The 22,695-nt window shown below is 39.7% G+C and overlaps 1 protein-coding gene across 3 annotated transcripts in view; it reads left to right on the forward strand.

Annotated features, from left to right (window-relative positions):
• Positions 1–22,695, forward strand: part of LRCH1 (leucine rich repeats and calponin homology domain containing 1) — a 197,950-nt gene extending 175,255 nt beyond the window's left edge. For 2 of the 3 annotated variants that reach the window (XM_025364707.1, XM_025364708.1), the window contains 3 exons: positions 1,786–1,923; positions 3,595–3,672; positions 11,282–14,542. In XM_025364707.1, coding sequence (XP_025220492.1) covers positions 1,786–1,923; positions 3,595–3,672; positions 11,282–11,488 — 423 coding nt within the window. In that variant the 3' untranslated portion in view covers positions 11,489–14,542. Of the gene's footprint in view, positions 1–1,785; positions 1,924–3,594; positions 3,673–11,281; positions 14,543–20,170 lie in introns of those variants that run through there. The other variant, XM_025364709.1, reaches the window with a different exon arrangement.

A 22,695-nucleotide genomic window follows, 5' to 3' on the forward strand; every position in this document is an offset into this window, starting at 1 on the left:
AAAGGAAAAGAATACCCCAGCAGAGAACTAGAAAATCTCCGCAAAGAAATAGAAGACATGAAGAAAAACCAAATGGAAATTGAGAGCTAAAAAATACATTATTGAAAATAAGCCCAGTGGATGGGCTCCATAGCAGAATGGAGATGATAAAGGAAAGAACTGGAATGAAACTAGAAGAGAGAACAATAGAAATCATCTAATCTGAACGACAGAGAGAAAACAGATTGAAAAATCAGTGGACGGAGAGCCTCGGGACCTGTGGAAGTGTAATAAATGATCCAGCATTCATGTCATGGGAGGCCCAGACCCAGAAGGAAAGGAGAATAGGAGCAAGGTAGAAGAGGAACTTTGGGGTGGGAAGGAAAGGGATGTGTCTATAATTTTTTTTTTCTTTTTTTGAGACAGAGTCTTGCTTTATCATCCAGGCTGGAGTGCAGTGGCGCAATCTCGGCTCACTGCAACCTCTGCCTCCTGGGTTCAAGCGATTCTCCTGCCTCAGCCTCCCGAGTAGCTGAGAGGATGTGTCAATAAAAGGGCAACATGAGGGATCCTTGTGCTGGTGGGCATGTTTGTGCATCTTGACTTTGTCAATGTCAATATTCTGGTTATTTTGAAAGTTGTTACCATTGAAGGAAATTGGGCAAAGGGTACATGGAACCTCTCTGTATTAGTTCTTACAATTGCATATGAATCTAGAATTATCTCAAAAACCAAAAGTTAAATTTTTTAAAAGAACAAAAATTGATTTATCAATTAAAAATAGTCCAAGAGAAAAGAAAAGCATTTCTTTCTTTGCTTTTCTTTCTTTTTTTTTTTTTTGAGACGGGATCTCACTCTGTCAACCAGGTTGGAGTGCCAAGGCATGATCTTGGCTCACTGCAGCCTCCACCTCCTGGACTCAAGACATCCTCCCACCTCAGTCCCCCAAGTAGCTGGGACCACAGGTGCGCGTAATCCCACCCAGCTAATTTTCTGTATTTTTGGTAGAGACAGGGTCTCGCCATGCTGTCCAGGCTGGTCTCAAACTCCTGAGCTCAGGGATCCGCCCACCTCGGCCTCTCAAAGTGTTGGGGTTAACAGGCGTGAGCCACCACGCCTTGCCTAAGAGAAAAGCATTTCTTTTTTTTTTTTCTGTTGTCCAAGCTGGAGTGCAGTGGCGTGATCTCATCTCACTGCAACCTCCGCCTCCCAGGTTCAAGTGATTCTCCTGCCTCAGCCTCCCAAGTAGCTGTGATTACAGGCACCTGCCACCACGCCTGGCTAATTCTTGTATTTTTAGTAGAGACAGGGTTTCACCATGTTGGCCAGGCTGGTCTTGAACTCCTGACCTCAGGTGATCTGCCCTCCCAAAGTGCTGGGATTACAGGCACTTTGGCCACTGGGCCTGTAATCCCTGCATGGGGCAGAAGAGGGATTAAGAAATGTTTTTCTCTGGCCAGGCGCAGTGGCTGGCAGAGAAAAACATTTCTTAATCCCTCTTCTGCCCCATGCAGACTGCCTGAACTAGTCAGATTTGGTTTTTATTTATCACACTCAAAAAGTGATTCCATTATTCCATTCATTCCGTTTATTAAAAATTTTACACTCACCTAAATTTGTTTTTATTAAGAGGGATTTTGATACTGTTTGGAAACAGTTAAATAATGTCATTGTTTTCTAGGCATTGTTATCCTAATTTCCCATAATGAAATTAGTGCCTCAGTTCATAAATACCCATAAATGTATTTTTACCCACAGTTACCTCAGTGTTCATAGCAACTGACTTCCTTCTGATTTCCCCAACAGAGCATTGAGATGAGATTGAAGGTCAGTCTACATGAAGACCTGGGGGCAGCACTCATGGATGGTGTTGTCCTCTGCCATCTGGTCAACCACATCCGCCCACGGTCGGTTGCAAGCATCCATGTCCCGTCACCAGCGGTTGTAAGTAACACCAAAGGGAAACTAACTGACATAAAACAGACTTTTAGGGGTCACTGTTGTTGGTTTAGGATGTCAGTGGTGTCAGTGGGACCTTGCTCAAATCTTTTCCGTTGGGCCCCAAACCATTATAAGGCAGAAAAGGAATGAACGAGTGGCTCTGAATGAAGCAACATTTTCACTGTAAAATGAGAGACTATTTTAAAATAAATATATAAATGACAGAAACATAATTTTATTTCAATATCAAGCAAATCACTTTAAATAACTTACTGGGCAGGCATGGTGGCTCACGCCTGTAAACCCAGCACTTTGGGAGGCCAAGGTAGGTGGATCACTTGCGCTCAGGAGTTGTTTTTTTTTGTAAAGACGGGGTTCTGCCTCTGGAAAAAAATAGAAAACCACACAATACAAAAATATGAAAAATACAAAAATTAGCTGGATATGGTGGCACACACCTGTGGTCCCAGCAACTTGGGAGGCTGAGGTGGGAGGATTGCTTGAGCCCAGGAGTTCAAGGCTGTAGTGAGCCATGATTGTGCCACTGCAATCCAGCCTGGAGAAGAGCGAGACCCAGTCTCAAATGAAAAAGAAAAAAAAATAAAGAAAAAGAAATTACTGATTGACTGATCAAGGTGCTAACTTTAAGACTATAGGAACATAAACATTTCTTTTTCTCAAGGGGTTATTTAAACAGTGACAAGTCTTTCAGAAAGCTTCTTTTAGTTGGTAACTTCCCTTCTAAATTGAATCTTTTTCCTCTATTCATCATTGAGGATTTTAGGATAGCCCTGAAAAGATGTGAGTTCTATGAAAAATATTATGAATAACCTGTCAACGGGTTGGTTAGCAGTCATGACTTCAACAATTTCTTGATCAGTCCCTGCACTCAAGGACTCATTGGTGATGCTGGGGACATAGTGGGGAGGGGAACATGAATGAGACTCCTTAATGCTATTACAATTTAGCAGCAAAGTGTTCAAAACATACCATGTAAAAAAGTATAGTATATATGTGAAATGTGCCTGTTACCCACCCCACACCTCAGAGGCCAAGGTTAATACAATTGTGAGAAGCTTTTGGTTAAGTCCTGAACATCCACCATTTTCAGTACTGTTTACCGTGACATTGCCTCTATATCCATGGCTTTGGTGGGAAGGAGGTTAATTGGTCTGGTGAATTTAAACCCTTTATATAGAAATATATTTGTTGATGGGGAAGGTGATGTTTATGGTGTACTTTAGGCGAACTAAAACAGGTTACACAACAGTATGATCCCATAAAAACTATATATACGTGTGTATGTGCATATATATAAACACTATAAACATACACATATATACATATGTATGCAGAAAATTTTGCATACATACGCATCAGCGTATATACATGATATACATACATCTATATATACACATAGGCATATATGTATATCTATGTATGCATATATGAACACAATGTCTGGAAGAATATAATCTAAAATATTAACAGTTTTTAATCTAAGATGGATGTTTCTGGGTGATATTTTGTTTTCTTCTATTTGCTTATGTGTTATTTTCTTTTTCTCCAATAAACATGTATTGCTTGTGCCATTTAGAAAGTTTAAAATTTACCATGTTATTAAAATGGTTTCTCTTTTAATAATACATTATTTCTGTATGTTTGCATTTATAGCCCAAACTTAGCATGGCCAAATGCAGAAGAAATGTGGAGAACTTTTTGGAAGCATGCCGAAAATTAGGAGTACCAGAGGTAAGATCAAACTTACTTCCTATCACTGTGTTCTAGTAAAAATTTTATTTAATATATGAGTTTGCACCATGGAATCGATGCAAAGCTTTGTACTTGCTTTTTTGTCTCAACCTTTCTTGAGAACTAATATTGAATAAATTATATAAACTTTTAATCTAAATTACTCTATTGCACTGAAATTAAAATGACTAGGCAATATGTTCAATTCTGAGGAAAAAGTAAAATAATGTAAGATTTTGAAGTAAGTGTGAAATTTCAGACTTGAAAAAAAATGTTTAATCCGCTTGATTCTCTTAAGGACAGAAGTTGCTGAGGCTGCAAGAGAATCTTCTCTCAGGTTTCATAGAATAGAAATTTGGAGCTGATGGTTTTCTTATCCCAGGCTGTTGAGCAAAGACCTACTGATTGTTGATTATCATTCCCTGTAGCTGTATTTTCCATATGTGGATTAAAAAAATCAACATTGGAAATATTATGGTTATTGTTATTAGCACTAATCATTATCATTAATGATAGCAGTGTTTGTGTGTTGCTTTACAGTTTGTTAACTATTTGCATTTCATTTTTGCCTTCAGTTTGCTTTGAGCCCAATAGGCAGTTCAATTACATGTAGTTTGCTACTTTTTCTCTCTCCAACCTCAGACCCAGCCTCAGCCTCAGGCAGATGGCTGGGGGCTTTTAAAGACTTTGCTTTTAGTAACATAAACTGATTTCTTAGGCAGACATGAAGCAATCCACTCAGAATATGGAGTAGCCTTATAAATTGAGAAGTTTATCCTCATTGTGATAAACAGAAATTGATAGAAGTTTATTTCTTATGATTTCTTCTTTCTTAATATCCCAGGGATAAAGCAATTTTAAAAATACACGAGATACTGTTTTTGAGTATATAAAGAATTATATTTCAATATAATTCTACTCAGTGATAGGAATTACTGAGATTGACAAAGGCTTTTTTCCCTTTCCCTTTCTCCATCATTCCTTCCTTTTTTTATCCTTTCTTCCTTTCTTTCAGCTTGGTGGGATTCAGAGGTGGGGGATAGTGGTAGGCTTCTCATCGTATTTGAGGAAGAGCATTATTTAAAACATCTCTAAGTCAGAGCTATATCAATACAAGGAAGCTTACAAATTTATTTTATAAAGAGTGTGAATTTTATATAATGGACTGTCTTTGTGATCTATTCTGCTTTCAGCAATGTTATAATCTGCGTGTCTATTGTGTGTGTACATTTTAATATTGCCTATACATTTCTTGGCTTTGAATATATATGTGAACGCACTTACATACCTTTTCTAATGATTCGATTCTGTCATGGGCTAGTAAGATTTCCCATGTGTGAATCAAAACTCTCAGGGCAAGCTTCAGATGATAAATTATTCGTGTCTGTGCTAGAAAGCACTTCATCGGTGCTTTAGGTCATTAGGTTATGACCTAACTCCCTGTGGTTTTCAAAACTCATCAATGTTTTTTTGGCTTACAGTAATATAAAATAAAATGGAAATACCCTTAACCAATTGTTGTGAGTAAAGACTGGTAATTAAGATTTCCTTTTAAAGTGGAGAAAAGGAAATTAAATTACCATAAAAATCCAGAGCAAAATTTATCATCATTTCTCAAGATGCCCCTGGCACTAATGTACAATTTATAACTCCCAAGAAGGTTCAAATCCAGGCAGTAAATGATCTTTTTCTGGCAGTGTCCCATTTAACTATGTTTAGTATCATTTAGCATATTTTTGGAATTATTTTTAAGGCTTGAGGTGATTTTCTTTTTCTTTTTCTTTTTTTTTTTTTTTTTTGAGACAGAGTCTCACTCTGTTGCCTGGCCAGGCTGGAGTGCAGTGGCACGATCTCGGCTCACTGCAACCTCCACTTCCCAGGTTCAAGCGATTCTCCTGCCCCCGCCTCCTGGCTAGCTGGGATTACAGGTGTGCACTACCACGCCCGGCTATAGTTTTGTATTTTTAGTAGAGACAGAGTTTTACCATGTTGGCCAGGCTGGTCGCGAACTCCCAACCTCAGGTGATCCGCCTGCCTCAGCCTCCCAAAGTGCTAGGATTACAGGTATGGGCCACCGCACCTGGCCATGGTGATTTTCAAGTTTGCTGTGTGTGTGTGTACACATATGTATCTATCCTGATGGATAATCCAATAGCATTTTACTGGTGACTAGAATTTAAATTCACTGCTACTAGACAAAAAGTGTATTAACAGTTGAACTTGTTTAATGAGAATGTTAAAGTAAGTAAAGAATATTTAGTGACAAATCAGAAATTCCTACTGCAAGGCAATTGGCATTTTCCTGTATACTCAAAACAACATGTTTTCATCTCATAGAGTACATGAAATGTTTTTACCTTAGGAATACAACACTAAGTTGAGGGACCAAATGACCTCCCCACCCCACCTTAGATATTTATACTTCCTTCACTACCTAGGAGGGATGATGTCTGAGTGTGTATGTGGCACAGTACAATTGATGATTTACACTAAAAAGATAATTATATCACAAGACCACTTGCAGAAATTCTCCATCTACAATTAGACATTTTAAAAGACATTTTTAAAGACCTAAAAAAAAAGAGGACCTATATCATTACTTTTTCTTATTGCATCAAGCTTAGTATTTGAGAAATAAAATACTCATTGATTTCCTAGTAGTCATACCTCCCTCTAATTTGCCAGCTTTTTCTACTTCTCCATCTATAACTTATCTAACCACACACAAGCCACGGAGATCTTGAGTTCTGCATTTTAGAAGCTAAATATCTAATTGACGATGATAAATCATCCTGTAGATACTGAAAAGTCACAGCTGTGTTCTTAAGTCTAAAATTTGTTGTCCTAGGTAATAGAATCACAGTTTGAAACTACAAACCAAAGTCAGGGTCAGCAGTTTGTATAATTTTTTCACGTTCCTATAGATGGAATACAGTAGCTGAGCAGATTTAGTTAAACTATTACATGTAAAGTAAGAAAATGGGATGGAAAGAATAATAAATGATTTTCTTTAGAAGTCCCCATAAACACAGTCCCAGGCATTTGCCCCAGGGTGGGTCACGGTTCATGACACACGTCTCTGTGCTTCCGCAGCTGGAATCACTCTGTAGTTTCTCTAATATCCAGGAAATGTGTCTATGCAGGTTAGGTAGTATACTACCTAAATTCACCGAATAAATCGTAAAGGTTAATGGGTAAGACTGTCCCTCCATGACATTTTAAAAAATGTATTGTGATTTTTTAAGACGGGGCCTCACTATGTTACTCAAGCTGGTCTCGAACTCCTAGGCTCAAGACACCCTCCCGCCTTTGCCTCCCAAAATGTTGGGATTACGGACATGAGCCACTGTGCCCAGCCCTTGGTGGTATTTTAAGCCCACTTTTTACAACAGGGTAGAAGACAGTAGTTCTGGTGTGGCTGATTTCGTAAATGCAACTTTTTCACATTGGCTACATTCAGGATTATAAGCAGCATTACGTACCATCCCACATCTCTTTGTGGTGTTGATGCTTAGTGGTCAGACTCTGCAGCTGTCTTCGACCTCTAGTGCAAGCATCAACTTGGTCTTGAAGACAGGCCTTGGTGGGCTTCCAAATTCTTGGGGATATATTTTTTGCATCACCTAAGAATCTGACTCCAATTAGGCCTTGACCCCCTGAGGCTTTTAATGGACACACTGGGGCTTCCTTTGACTTTTCTGAGTGCTCTTGGAGATTCCTGACCTCTAACCTCTATGTAGCAGATTGGCTACATGTTCGTCGTTGGTACAGTTCATGGTTGACTGTTGCAGGTTTTCAAATGGATCCAAATTTAGGGATATTTTAGGGCTCTTATTAATATTCTCTCAGGTTGAGAGAAATCTAATTTATGAAGCATCAAAATATTAGGAAACAGAGATGTATTTGGTTCACCAGGGAAATTTTTCTACTCAATGTTACATAGGTAACTTTGATCTCAAACTTCTGTAAGGCTTGAGGTCCTTAATTTAACAGACTTGCCCTCTTTAGATGAGGGGAGTTAGAATAGAAATGTACTCTGTTGTGTAAATGTTCAGCCCTTCATCTTCTTTACTGTTTCCAGAGAAATGATAGAGAAGATTAAAGGCAGCAACTCAGCTGACAGTGGTAGACTCCTTGACAGCTTAGGGCTCCTTCCTGCCTATCTGGGCAGCTCAGAGTGCTGGAGGAAGCAGAAAGTTTTCATTCCACATGCACAAGGGCAGGTCACTTGGCATCCTTGAGCTTCTGCATCAGCCAAAGGGAGTTTTAAAACCCTAAAGTACATTCAGATGCTAATGATGATTGTGTCAATGTAAGTGGAATTATGGCTGAGTTTTCCTTATCTTTTGTAACTTTCATATTTGCATTTTTTGTGTTAAAGGTTTTATATATGAAAGTTGTAATAGTGTTCCCACTTTACACCTGTTGTGAGGGTTTAGGAAATTACACGTACCACTGATTGAAGTTTTTTGTTTTTGAAAGGCAATCTATACATGGAAGCTACTATTTTTTTGTTTTAATCTTAAGAATAAGAGAAATGGGTCCCTTATCTTCTCTGAGCCTTATACCTCTTTTTCTTCCCCAAGTCAATGACTTTAGTGTTAATTTAAATCATAACTACGCTTTGTGGAAGGATGAGATTCTTATTAATAGATTTATTTTAATTTTCCATTTATGTTGGTTAATTCTAAGGGTGAATAATCAGACAGGTTTATTGTTTTATTACCATCAACTTTTAAATTCATAATTTATTGAAAACAGCCAATCTGGCTCTTTTCTAGCTATAAAGGATGCAACTGATTTCCAAGCTATTCCTATTTAACTTTCTCTAAGTCCATAAAACTGGCAATTAGTTGTCATATATTTGGAGAAGACTGGAAATCCTTCCCCACCTCTCTCCTCTCCCTGCCAAGTTATACCTCATTGCTGAATTATGGCTTTAAATATTGCAGAATGACCATGAACATTCTTGTATTAAGATATTTTAGATTAAAAAATACTTTGTAAGCATATTGACTTTCTATATTAAAATTATATTAGTAAAGTAAATACATTCCAAAGTTTTAAATAAAACTTCTGCCTAGATATGTTTAGTTCTTAGACTTTAGACTGTAGTACACCCTGAACTGCCTGATCTATCAACATTTCTCTTTGTGTCCATAGTATTTGGGGAACCTGGTCCAGTAGTAATCTCGGTCACACACACTGGTTGTGTGCAACCTAAGTGAATTTCTTAACCTTTGGTGATTGTGATTTTTGTTCACTATAATGGGCACTAGCATCCACACTTGCCTCTGGGGACTCTTAGTGAATTAACTGTGTTTTATAAATGCCTTGCAGTGATTACAAATGCTCTGTAAATACATGGTGAAATTTTGCCTCTTTAAATTTCCTTTCTTTTTAGCATTTTCCAATTTTAATTTTCATAAAGAAATAAAGTATAATCTCTACGTCCCTCTCAGTAAGGCTAAATTTTGGAAAGCACAAAGGGCAGAACGTCTCAGGTCAGAAATTAGGAATTTCAGCCCCGGTTTGCTTCATGGCCCCATTTTAAGGGCTGAATGTGACTGTTGGCTGTGTGACATAGGGTTGAATCAGAGAGCAGTTCTCAGATGGCCACAGCAGCTCACACTCCACACATTCATCATGGTGCTTCCGATTTTTGCCTACCTGACAGTCTTAGATCCATTCCTTTTTCTTTAGAGATTGTGATTTAATTTAAATTAACCACTCTAGGCTGTCACTCTAGGTCTCACCCACTTTAATTAAGCCCAGAGTCTGTGGCATCATGAAATTTTTTCCTGTATGAGAAGAATGGTCTGGGTTGCCTGCCCCCGTGAGGAGTGTACTACTGAAAACTGCAAAGTTGGTCTGACTCTAGTTGTCTGATGGTGCTGCCGGAGAGCAGACCAGACATGCTCCTTAGGGTTCTGGGAAATGGATTGAAATACTTGCTGAGGACAGAATCGTCTGCTTTTACCATGAAAATACTAGTTTTGTGAAAATCACATTTCAGTTTGCATATCAGCTTTCTGTCTTATGACTGCTTTTCTTGGATTTCCCTGGTCAAGCTCAACGTTGCAATAGAAAATTCTTATTGCAATAGAAAACTTTTCTTAGATGTTTCCTCATCTATTAATCCATGAGCAGCATCTGTCTCCCAGTGAAATCCAATTTATGTGTAGCTGTTTTCATTCTTGGGAGAACTCTAACAGTGATAGCTTGATTTTTCCAGATCCACTGAGAAAAGATGCAGTATCTGAATACATATAACATGATTTATTCATCTTAAAAATATTTTGTTAAGAGTATCTCTAACTTCATTAATAAAAGACAATTAGAATGTTTTTAATCTTATTCAACCAACCTAATTTTGTAGTATTCCTACTTAACTGAGGGTATCGAGCTAACTTCAGACACAAGTGAGGCAAAACTTCTAACTTACAAACATCTTTGGGCTGCTCCATGATGTATAGCGCTTAGCAGTGAGGCCAAAATAGAGGACAAAAGTGTAGCAACGTATGTAAAATATACGTAACATTTGTCTTAAATGCCTCACCTAATTTGCAACTAAAACTGCATTTATGAAATAGATCACACATATTTTCAATCTTTGTTTAGTTTGGAAACAAAACCACAGCTTTTCTTTCTTGCTACTATATCAATTAGAATTCCTGTTCATTTTAAACTGTGGTCATTTCTGGTTCAGGAATTTAGCGTATGAGACAATTGTTTGCTTTCTGACAGCAACAGGCTGCTGAAAGTCAGCGCAGAAAACTGAGCCTCTTAGTTTGCAGTTAGCTGAGAAATAGGTGTTCTGCTTCCTTACATGGTGACTGTTGAGTAGATAAAACACAGAGGTCTACTCCCCCTGCCCCAATAAACCTGTTTAGTAGTGAAGCAGTTTACATAATAACTCCATGTGGGGGTGTACTTTTACTCTCTACTCTCACTACACATCCAAGAAGCCCTTCCTAGACTTTTGGTTAATGTGTTGTTGCAAAAATATGAAATGTAATGAACTTTCTGACACATGTAGGGACGTACTTAGAACTAGCATTCCCCAGAGTTTATCAACAAGCATAAAATGAAAAAAAAAATTAAATGTGTGTGTTAACTTTCAGAGAGAACTACTTTATATCCAAGTCTACACAGACCAGGGTAAAAGATGCACTAAGAGAATGAAGAGGAAGGGTGGGGATTACATTGTAAACTTTATAGTTTTTCCTTTAGTAAGGTTAAGTTTAAATGTCCTAAATGAAAATCTCTTATTTTTATGCCACTGGTGAGCACATGATCCCTTGACTATTAAAACTGTGTGAGTGGGGCAGAATGATGTGTAAATTGCAGAATATGCCGTTCCTCCGGGGCCAGATTGTGGGTGAAGGATTTCTTTGACCCATTGGCACAAAATAGGTATTCTACTATTTTCCTATTATAATGGATTTAAAAATCTTTGATGATGAAAGGGTCTTACCTGCTTGAAATAAGGGGTTACTCCTGCCATTTGCTAGTAACCAAAAATGTGTGCTTCTTTCTAGCTGTTCCTCCGTGTATTTTTAATTGTATGCACTGTCTCTTTCTGTTCTAATGGCTGCCCTCGGAATAGGCTGACCTCTGCTCTCCGTATGACATCCTGCAGTTGGATTTTCGTCACATTCGAAAGACTGTTGACACTCTGCTGGCACTCGGGGAGAAAGCCCCACCACCAACTTCTGCCCTCCGCTCCAGGGACCTTATAGGCTTCTGTCTTGTCCATATTCTCTTTATAGTGCTGGTCTATATCACTTACCACTGGAATGCTCTATCCGCATAACGTCTGCACGTGCATCCAAACGCTGTTCTCTGTCGCCCTCAACCTTTGCAGGGTCCTTCCTCCCTTTGAGCCTTTGCCTTGCAAACTTCCATCCCTATCATGTCTTCAGTAATCTCTCGAGTTTTGAAGCTGAACGTTACCAAATCAGATTTTCCAGAAGCACAAACTTTGTAGAATACGGTTTAGTATAATTCCTCTCACTTACTGAAAAACAATGACGACTGCAAAGTGTATGCACACCGCATGCTTCCTCATTCACATAGTGCCAGCAGCAGTGCCACGCAGTTCCTCCTCTCTCTCCCGGTGAGCTGCTGCCCTGGGCAGAGGGGAGGAGGACTCCAGACGGGAGTGTCGAGGACAGGGATTTAGCATATGGAAGTCTTTCCTCTGGGTCAGTATTGAACTAGAATTCTAATTCAGGTCTAGACAGTTGAGCTGTATAGGGGCCACTTGCAAGGCAGACAGAAAACTAACATTTTGGCCCAACTCGATCTATACAAAGCTTTAATAATACCGCTGTTGTCCAAGTTGGAGATACTATCTGGACATCTACAAGCACACACACTGTCTTGATGGCCATTCGATTGGATTCCTCCTAATTTCCTAAAAAAGGAGCCGCGAAGGGCACTGGGCAGTGTTGCCACCAACTTCCACCCTGGCCAGCCCCTCTGGCCAGAAGGGCCCACTCCGGGGAAGGTGGTGTCGTGGCTGTTAGAGCCTCATGTGGAGGAGCCGCTTAAACACCAGTTTTTACTGCTTAACTCCTTGTTAGGTCTTCTCTTGAGGCTCTTAGAAAAGCGTTTTCCAGAGAGATTTCTATTTTTGAACAATGGAACGGATCATTGCTTTTTTGCCACCTCACATAATAACTGCCGGTCCAGAATGTGACAGATTCGACTCTATTCATTTTCAAATAAAGCCATGAGCCGTGGAACATTCTTGGTCCTGGGGCTTGGGTTATGATGGCAGGAGTCAAGAAGAAGATTACTCTCATTTTAGAAAAAGGTAGTTTCTCTGATTATTTGAAATGTTCATTTAGCCTTGATTTTCACTGACATTTGACTAGCAAACTGCTTTATTTTTAAGTCAGCTCAAAGGATTATATAGTAACTATATCTGCATTTGGAGCAATGTGATCAGTTTGCATTTAAAAGGAAAAAAAGAATTTTATCTTAGCCAGAATGTCCCTGGATTCAGGGGTATCTTTGTATAATATGAGAGGGCCTTGTTCCAAGGTCAAGGCAGCCTCCTTATTTTACATGCTGTTTGCCAAATCCTGTTTCTTAGCTTGGGGAGATGATGGACTTCGCTTCCTCAAGATAAATTTCTAGTTTATTAAGATGCAAACAGCCCTCACAGATGGCTACTAAGAAGAAAATCTTATTTTTCTGAACATTTTCATGAATCCAGGGGACTTGAAAATGTGGAAGACCCACATAGTTAGAAGAATATATTTATAAAGATTCCTTGCTACTAAGTCAGATCAGATTTGCTAACAGGAAACATTCTTTACATGACAATATCTTGAGTTATGTCAGTTTCTTTTCCTGCCGACTTTGTGTTGATTGGTGAAATACAGGGTATGTGGAAGTTATCTAATTAACCTCAGTTGTATATGAATAACCCACAGATGTACTGAATTACTTTTGGTGCTATCTTGTACTCTTCAATCTGTAACACAATAAAATCCCTTTGTACAATGTCTAATGAGCACCCTGAGCCATAAATTGCCTAATAAACACATTTTGGGTGATTATTCCAAGCTTTTATCAGCCCATTGATACCTGTATTCATGAGCTCTTAGCATTCCCATCCAGCTTTGCAGTGCATTGAGGCTTCTCTTTAATGGTCACCACTGTGGTGGTTTTTCCCTTCTCTCTGGGGAGAAAATGGGGAAAAAAAAAGAGAAAACTTACTGGGTTGCCACCTTAAAATAATATCAATAAAAACTGAGTCGGACACTCATGTAAGAGTAGATTTAATTTTCAATGTTGACAGTTCAATTAAAACATGTTAAAGACAAATTAAAAGATGTTTATATTTTAATTCTGGCATCCAAAGTATTCTCTGCACACACTTTGATTTTTTTGTGTCATTAATTTGTCTGTACTCTTAATGCGCTGCACTTCTTGGGATTTATTGGATGATATTTTTTCATTAGTAATATGGTAACTAGCAGAACACAATTAATTTAGTCCTTTAGGCAAAAATTTGAATGAACTGTTCTGTCCATTGCCAAGCCATTAATTTCTAATCAGAATATTAAGCTTCTCTGTGGTTTTTCTCCAAGGTACCCGTGCACCAGCCCATATGCTAACTGGATGCCTGCAGATGCCTGCCCTTGCAGCTTGACTGGGGATACCTGGCTGACCTCCTTAGAGTCTGAGAAGTAGGGATGTCACTGAATGGTTTATTGTGCTTCCTAAATCTCCTCCTCACAAGAAAGACCATTTTTTCAGTATTCCCTTCCAATGTCAGATAAAAGGAACCAAGTATCTATTTACATCTTGTTTTTGGAATAGCCAGTTGTATTCTCTTTCTCCAGTTTCTCCAACTGGTGGCAACCCTCCACTCAGTGTCAGAATTTCCAAAATGTGTGACACCTAATTTCTAATCATCTTTTCTATTTGTGGATTTCTGGTTTGTTACTTTTAGGGGGAGACACTTATGAAATGGGGCTGGTGGGAAGGGGCCCTGCAAGAACTACAATGTATGGCAATTGAGTATAAATTTCATCAATGAGAGAGATAAATAAAGGCACTTGATAGCCCGCTGCTATTCGTTTGTAAGAAATTAAAACTAGTGCGTGGTGAGCTGGGTTCTCTCTCGAAACCCATGTAGATGCCGGATTGAGTCATAAGGACAAAGGGTTTTTTTGCCTTTGCCTATGGGGAAAAAGTAGGGATGGTATTTTAAAATTTTAGGAAACTGAAAGTTGTTTTGGATTAGGTGACAAATACTTTAATATGATTTTATTTCGGAAGACGATTTTTAAAAATTAGGCTTCATATTTCAAAATTAGTTCTCAATAAACAATCAATTTGGTATATAGAATGTGCCCTTTTTTTCTTCTTTAAGATGGTCAGAGTCTAGTTTCCTGGCTTTTGACTGCAACTTTGTTCATTTTTGTGTTCATTCATTCATTCCATAAATACTGAATGAGCAATCTCTGCAAGGCCCTGGGGATAAAAACGTCACCGGGACACATGACCTGGTCCTCAAAAAGCTTACAGTCTATCCCAGGAGTCTCCAAGCTTGTTTTGTAAAGGGCCTAGAGGAAACATTTTAGGCTTCTTGGGCCATGCAGATTCTGTTGGGATTACCCAGTTCTGCTTGTGTACCATAAATGCAGCCATAGACAATACATCAAAAATGAGTGTGGCTGTGTGCCAATAAAACTTTATTTACAAAAACTGGCTGCGGGCTGGATTAGCCCGCAGGCCATAGTTTGCCAACCCCTGATCTAGTGGGTCCTTAGACAAGTAAAGAGGAATTCAGGTGATAAGGACCTGTGGTGGAGCAGGTACAGGATTCTGGAAAAGAGAACTGACCCTGATGGGGAATAGGGCACCATGAACACATCCTGGGATGGTGGTGTTTCCGCCGAGACTTAGTGAAGTTGTAGGAATAGCCAGGTGGAGTGGGCAGGGGAGAGGGACTAGGGTTGAGGCATATGTGTGTGTAGAGAATGAAGTTTTCTAGGGAGAGGATGGACTAGACGGTAGCATGGTTGCAAAGTAAATAATCCAGGGAGGAGCAACAAGAAATCTCTGTAAGATGTTGGATGGTCTCCATTTCACACTGAAGAAACTGATGCGGGAACTTAAAGCTCTCATACATTAAAGTAACGCACAGATAGTTTTAAGGCTCAAACAATGTAGTGCCAGGACTTTATATATAAGAAGCAGCCTGAACAAAATGAAATATGCTGGTGGGATGATGCCATTTTAGGCTAGTGGCTGGCTTAGAAGTAAGTGTGTATTTCTTTGGGATCATAAGAAACTGTAGAAGGAGGAGAGCCAGGCAGTGACGGCTCATCCTGTTCCCACCAGGTGTTTTCTGCCAGAATAAGATGAGCTGAGTGGCAGAGCTAACCCTGACATTGAATTGAGGATTTGCTGGTCCCACCTGACATTGAAGTTGATGGGACTTGCCATCAAAACACTCCAGGGGCCATGGGACCTCTTCCTATATCATGACCACAGACCTAACATATTCACCCATTAAGTAAGGGATTTATGGGAGGAGGCATAGTGTTATGGAAAGAGCCCTGGCTCTAAGATACATGTGGTTCAAACCCTGGTTCCAGGACTTACCAGCTGTTTAATGTCAAAACGTTACTTGAAGTCTGTCTCTGTCTTAGTTTTCTCATCTGTGAAATGGAGATATTAATGTCTGTCTTGCAGAGTTATCATAAAGAAATCACCAATGCAAATCTGTAGTGTTGGTGCCAGGCATGTAGGAGGTAGCCCAGAAGGTTTTGAAAGTTAGCGTTTAGTCTTTATGGCTTGTTGTCTTTTCCAACTTCTTTTGCTGTGGCTCAGAAGGGTGGATGAGGTGATATGGGTGAACCTAATAGATTCTACCATTGGAGAAGTAACTTGAAGCATGAGTTCTTCAAAGACGGTCAGAAGCATTATTTTTATGCAGGAGACTACTTCATGACTCTGCTCGGTACTTTAAAAAGAAACTCAACAGAAAAAGCCCATGGGCAAACTAAGAGTCTACAGTCATGTTCTCAACAAAAATCTCCGGGATCCTATAACAGTGCAACTTAAATTCATTTCAAGTCAATATAAAGGTACAGCTGTCTCTGCTGTAAGTCCATTATGAACAAGGGGCCGGCTGGAAGGGCCACTTTACCTGCCTGATCCTTAGAGGGCCCTTCTCTTCTGAGTCATTCCTCATCCAGCTGTAAACCTACCATGATTCCTTCCTAATTCCAGCTTCTGTGCACACTTCAAGGATCCCCCACTCTGTGGGAGATGCAGTGTCCTGGCTGGTGTGATGGCAATGGCCCTGACCCCTTCTTGGGACGCCTCCTGGTTAGAAGCCTCCCCTTGGCCATCCTTCCAGCCAGCACCTCAAGGTGTAATTTCCACCAGAGTCTTCATTCCAATCCTGTGATAGAATAACCAGAACGGCCTTGCTTGTATAAGGTTTCTGTTTTCCTGTGCAAGTCTTCTTACATCCCTCCAACCTCAGCAAAGTAATCTGAGGACACTTCTGGGCTTCCTCAGGAGATCTGAAAAGAGGCAGGAAGAATTCAAGGGGTACCTTTTTATGTCTTCTGTTTACTCCTCATCACTAGCCATACAAGCAGGAGGGAGGATCTTGGACTCTGCACCTGGCTTGGAATGTGGAGAGCAGGAAGGCGAGAAACACTGCTTGAAAAAACAAGGGCCTGGGAAAGAGGGTGCCCTTCACCTAACTCAGTCTGTGAAGTGTCCAAATGTCCTATTGGCAGGAGGCTGGGGCCTCGATACCTCCCCATCCCTGTTTCTATGGAGCCCCCAGCCTTTCCCTCACATGGCCTTCAGCTCAGAACCCTGCAGGCCACTGGAGCCACTGCTCATCAGGCACTGGGGTCAGTCCCTCATTGGAGGACACATGCCACTGTTTTTTCAGGACACAGGATAGGACACCTTGCTCCATATAAGCTGTGGTGTTCGCAGAAATTAGGCTCTATGGAAATACTAGTGCTAGAATTCAGGCACATTCTAGACTACACATAACTAAACGCTGAGGTTGAAAAGCAAAATGTCTTGCTGCATTGCCTGAAGCAAATCCCTCATTCAAAAATTTCTATTCACATTCCTTGCCCAGTGGTCTATTAATTTCTTAGTGTTTTTGCTGCTGATTTGTTGAGCTTATGTGTCATATGAAACGCTTTTTAATTTTTTTTTTTTTTTTTTTGAGATGGGGTAAGGCTCTGTTGCCCAGGCTGGAGTGCACTGGCACACTCATAGCTCACTACAGCCTCAAATTCTGGGCTCAAATGATCCTCCCACCTCAGCCTCCCAAGTAGCTGAGACCACAGGTGCACACCATTGTGCCCAGCTGATTTTCTTTGTTTTGAAGAAATGGGGGTCTCATTTCTTCAAATGACCAGGTTATGTTGACCAGTTTAGTCTTGAACTCTTGGCCTCAAGTGATCTTCCAGCCTCAGCCTCCCAAAGTACTTAGATTACAGGCATGAGCCACCACGCACATTGTTTCCTTTGTAATTTGATGCAAACACTTTTTTTTTGTAAGTGTTACTTATCTTCTCATTGATCGGGTTTTTTTTTTTTTTTTTAACACATGGAAACTTTAAATATTTAGGTAATCAATTGTTTTGCTCTTTTCCTTTGTGACTTTTTCATAATGCTTTTTTTAGCTTAGAAAATCCTTCCCCATCCATTTATCAGAGAAAAAGTACTAAATATTCACCTTTATGTTATTGGGAGGGGTGTTGTAGATTTTTTTTTTTTAACATCCAACTCTTTATTTCATTTCAAATTGATTTTAACATATGGAATGAAGTGAAGACTTATTTTCCCCAAGTAATACCTGGCACCAGGAGCTTAACTGTACTTAGCAGCCATTTACAATTTCCTGCAAAGCCAGATGTCGACTTGGGTGCTGTCAGAGCCAATAGAATGAGGAAGACATGTCTTTGCCCTTGTGGAACCTGCCTTAACAATGAAATGCCAGATTCAAGTGATTTCACAAGCCCATGGCAGATGGTCCCAGGGGAGGCTGGACACTGTCATCTGGCCACAGACATCCCTTACCATGTCACAAAAGGAGGCACCATCGTTAACAGCCTGGCTCACAGCTCGCAACTCAGTCAGAACTCCCCCATCCTTTCTCAGGTTGATACTTGTCTAATAAATTGTCAGGCAGCATGAACTTGCATGCTCACCTGATATGCCATTGACAAGATAATCCTAGTTTGATACACAGCAGTGACATGAAATCACGGTTAAAGTTATTGTTTAAAGAATCAACTGTCTTCTGTTGACATGGGGCCATCTGTTAAGGCCTAGGTTAAAGTCTGAGGTTCTCTGAATTTGCTACAAGGTAGGGAAGTAAGATGATGAGAGAGTAAGACCCACTGACATTTGAGACAGTGGAACAAGTTATTGGAGATGTCATGGCATGTCCTTTGAAAGTATTTAAAGCCCAGCATGCCTGTGTCTGTGGTAATTTTTGGAGAGTTGTGCATTGAGGCAGCAAGAAGATCTGGTTCCTCAAGCAAGTGTCACGTGAAAGGAAGCCCTTCCTTGCAGAGCACACCAGTTGGCTTCCTGCTGAACAGTGACTCCATCATCTAGGGCTGGATGCAGATCCCACTGAAATTCTCCTTCGAAACAGCGCCACTCGGCCTTAAAGAGAAGGAAATCCCGTCATTTGCAACAACATAGATGAACCTAGAGGATATTATGCTAAGTAAAATAAGCCAGGCACGGAAGGACAAATACTGCATGACCTCACTAATATGTGGAATCTAAAAAAGTTGAATTCACAAAAGCAAAGGGTAGAATGGTGGTTACCAGGGGTTGGGATGGGAAGATATTGGTCAAAGGATACAAAATGGTGACTATAGTTCATCGTAATGTATTTTGTACTTGAAAATTGAGAACAGACTCGATTTTAAGTGTTCTTACCAAAAAAATAAGTATCTGAGATAATGCATATGATAATTAGCTTGACTTAGCCATTCTACAATGTATACTTTTATCAAAATATCATGTTGGACACCATAAATAAATACAATTTTTTTTTTTTACCTGTCAAAAGAAAAAAGAAAAAACAAACATTGGGCTGTGGAAAACACACTGTCCTCAAGTAGATAAGAGAATATTTGCCGTGGTGTCTTTTCCCAGCCAAGGAGACACACCCTGGAAGAAGTTCCCTTGAAAGATATCAGACCAGGGTGAAATAACAATGTGGAAAATTACTTCATTGTGTTATTCTGTAAACTGGTTTGTGGAGCATGAAAGGTTCTACACACAAGAAGTGACTCACGCTTATTGTTTTTCTTAAATAGTATGTCCTGGACATTTCCCAAGAGCAAAAATGCAACATGGGAGAGTAGCAGGACATTTGTGCTTTTGACAGTTTTATGAAAGAGTCTTGAAAGGGAGGCTATTGAGGACTGTAGTTATAATTACCAATTTATAAAGACTGTTCATAAACCACGAAGAAAGGCTGCCAGTCCACCCACTTGCCTGCGTTCCAGAGGTCACAGGAAGTAAAATGAACTAAATGAAAGTCTATGGTCAGTATAACAATGTGTGGTCGGTACAAATGAATATTTGAGTGCCTTTAAAATGTGTCAGGGGCTATTTGCAAGTTTGCTTTATAAGAATAGAAGCTATTATATTCTTGATGTGTGCTCTCTGACTCCAGCTCAAGTTATTTAGTGTAAAGCTTTCTTAAATATTTAGATCTGCAGACTTCATGGTGATTAGGAGCCTTTTTGAAACAATCCGCATGTGTGAAAAATCATTATTTTCTCTGCAAACGTAGAAAAGGTCTTTGCAGTGGGTTGAAAGCAAAGGAAGGAACTTGGCTTAGGTGATCAAACAGGCATACTACAGAGTGTTCAACCTAACTTTCGTCAATGATGTAGCAGGATTTTATGATGAGAGTACTATCATCTAAAAATTGATGTTTTATTCTTTTTCCTTTTAGGAAAAGCTATGTCTACCCCACCACATCCTTGAAGAAAAAGGCCTGGTCAAAGTGGGCATTACCATTCAAGCATTACTAGACATCACTGTAACGAAGGCTCTGTTCACATGAAACTACCCCTTCTCCACTGGGGGCTCAGACTCTGCTCTCATCCAGGATCCTGAACTCTGCTCCAGGCACCTGTTTAACCCTCTCTCCCACCCACTGCCTGTCACTTCACTGACTCCAGTTACATTGAAACAATTTTCAGTCTAAGGGAGGATTTTCTACCTTTCAGAGCCGACCTCCGACTTTAAGACTTGACAGGTATTTATCTTGAAACCAGAGAGGGAGCTGGAGAAAAAAAAAAACTGAGCAGCACATCAATGCCTTTTCCACCCTCCTTCATCCTTTCCACACTCACCAACTGCCATTACCAAAATGCCAAGCACAACCGTTTTGCAGGAAGATGCATTCGTTTTATTAAAACCAAACTCATCATGTATTTAGTCGGGGGTGGGGGGAGGGGGGAACAATCAGGTTTTTCACCACCAAATTTTTCAAGAAGTTTCTTGAGACCATTGCCTTTTAAAAAACTATTTTCGACATACAAAATATTTATATAAATATTATTTATTAGTGAGTTGTTATTCATCCTTTGGATGCAAATTGTAAATTAGGAAACTATTTTATTACTGCTTTTTTGTGGTTAAACACTTTATTTTAATATTATAAATATTGAGTTATTTTCTATCCTCTGGTGTGCGGTAGTTTAGGTCTCAGTAATCATGTTTCTGGTGTATATGATTCCAAAAAAAAAAGCAAAAAACAGGTGCTTTTGGGACACAACTTTTCTGGGGAGGCAGTATTGACACTTTGGTTTGTGGAACGTCGGTCTTATTTATATTTCTGCATTCCATCCAGTTTCCTACATTCCAGCAGCCCTCTGTCCCCCAATATAACAAACTGACTAAAATCAAGAGAGCACCCCAAAGTTATTTGTAAATAGCTGTGATGGAAAAAAAAAGACATATTAAACTTGAAGATAAAATGTGAACAATTATTTTTTGGATTCATACTTCTTTTGCTATGCACAAAACATTCACGTTTTAACACAAAGAAATAAGTGTTAGCGTCATCTGTCTTGAAGTATACTTTTGCACTGTAACTTGGGTTACATTAAAGAGAGCTTTGCACCAAAGGTAGATAATGAAGAAATGGTATAGGAAAGTGGAGATGACGAAAAGTTGATTGTTGAACCAAAAAGGATTTGAAGGGAAGCTTCGACTGAGTATCCGAAATTACTTAAGGCACATAGGACCTGAATCAGGAAACCAGCACTTCTTACAACTGCCAGTTTTAAAAGAGGAAATGATTCTGAGATGTGCTTATGTTATTTTAATTTGGTGGTTGGTGGTTTTCCAAGTAGTCTGTAAAATCCTGCAAGATTCACAGTCTCTGGTGTGAAACCTCAGAAGTGAGACATTGTGAACCTGTGGGCAGTACCACCAAGGCAGGCTAAGGGGAGGGTGCAGTAAGTGGAGTTTGTGAGGCTGAGTGGCTGAGGAGGGAGCAAGTGCAACAAAATAGGGCTAGAGAAGAACCAGCCAAGGAATGGAACCCATGCTGCTCTCAGAGATTCACAGACGGCTTCACGGAACACGGCAGCCTTCTGCAGGCAGTTCCACGCATGCGCACTCACGCTGCAATCACAGCTGTCCCAGGAATTAACCTTTCTAAGTCTTGCGAATGCTGACTGCACTTTCACCTCCTTGAAAAGCCATTAGAAGTTTTTAGAGCAGCAGCAGGCACAGTTTGTAAGACAAATGTAGAGGGGGACGCAAGAGAAAAGGCACCACCAGGAGGAGGATTCAGTGTGCAGTCAGCACAGACCAACATCAACCAAGACAACGGCTGCCCTCCGCTCTTGGGAAGATGGGGGGAGATTTCTGAAAACAGAAATTTGGATTGGCAGCTAGCAGTTATTTCCTATCAGATGTACTGTGCACTTTAACCTAACTTAAAATGTATTTTAATATTTTTCTGTACTGCACAAATACCTGTTTTGTCAAATAGCATAATGATGTAAAGAAACATTTTGGACAAAGAGTGTATACAATTTAAGCAACATTCAAAAGTTGACTATATAAGTAGGAATTTAGCCTGCTGCACCTTCACGGGCATTCAGAATGCACGGTCCTGAAATATTTTTTTACGTGTATATATGGTGGCATGAAGCTCTGTAATCATTGTTTCGAGAGACTTTTTTTTTTCAAAATTAAAGTATTTCTTTTGATATTAATTTTTATTATTTTCTTGAAGTTGGCTGTGTAATGTAAATGGCTTCAGTCTTCTGTAAAATTGCTTTTTTTTCTTTTAAATGCAGTCCGTGTATGGCTAAGACGTCTTCAAGATCCTTGTACACTGTTTATATGTGCAATAAAATGCATGGCCAGCTGACAGTACCATCAGTGGACAGAATGTATATAGTGCAAATATCCTTCCTTTATTATTTAACAGCCATTAAAACTTCAGATTTATACAAA

The sequence above is a fragment of the Theropithecus gelada genome, chromosome 17, assembly GCF_003255815.1.
Source record: "Theropithecus gelada isolate Dixy chromosome 17, Tgel_1.0, whole genome shotgun sequence".
In the NCBI taxonomy this organism is placed as follows: domain Eukaryota; kingdom Metazoa; phylum Chordata; class Mammalia; order Primates; family Cercopithecidae; genus Theropithecus; species Theropithecus gelada.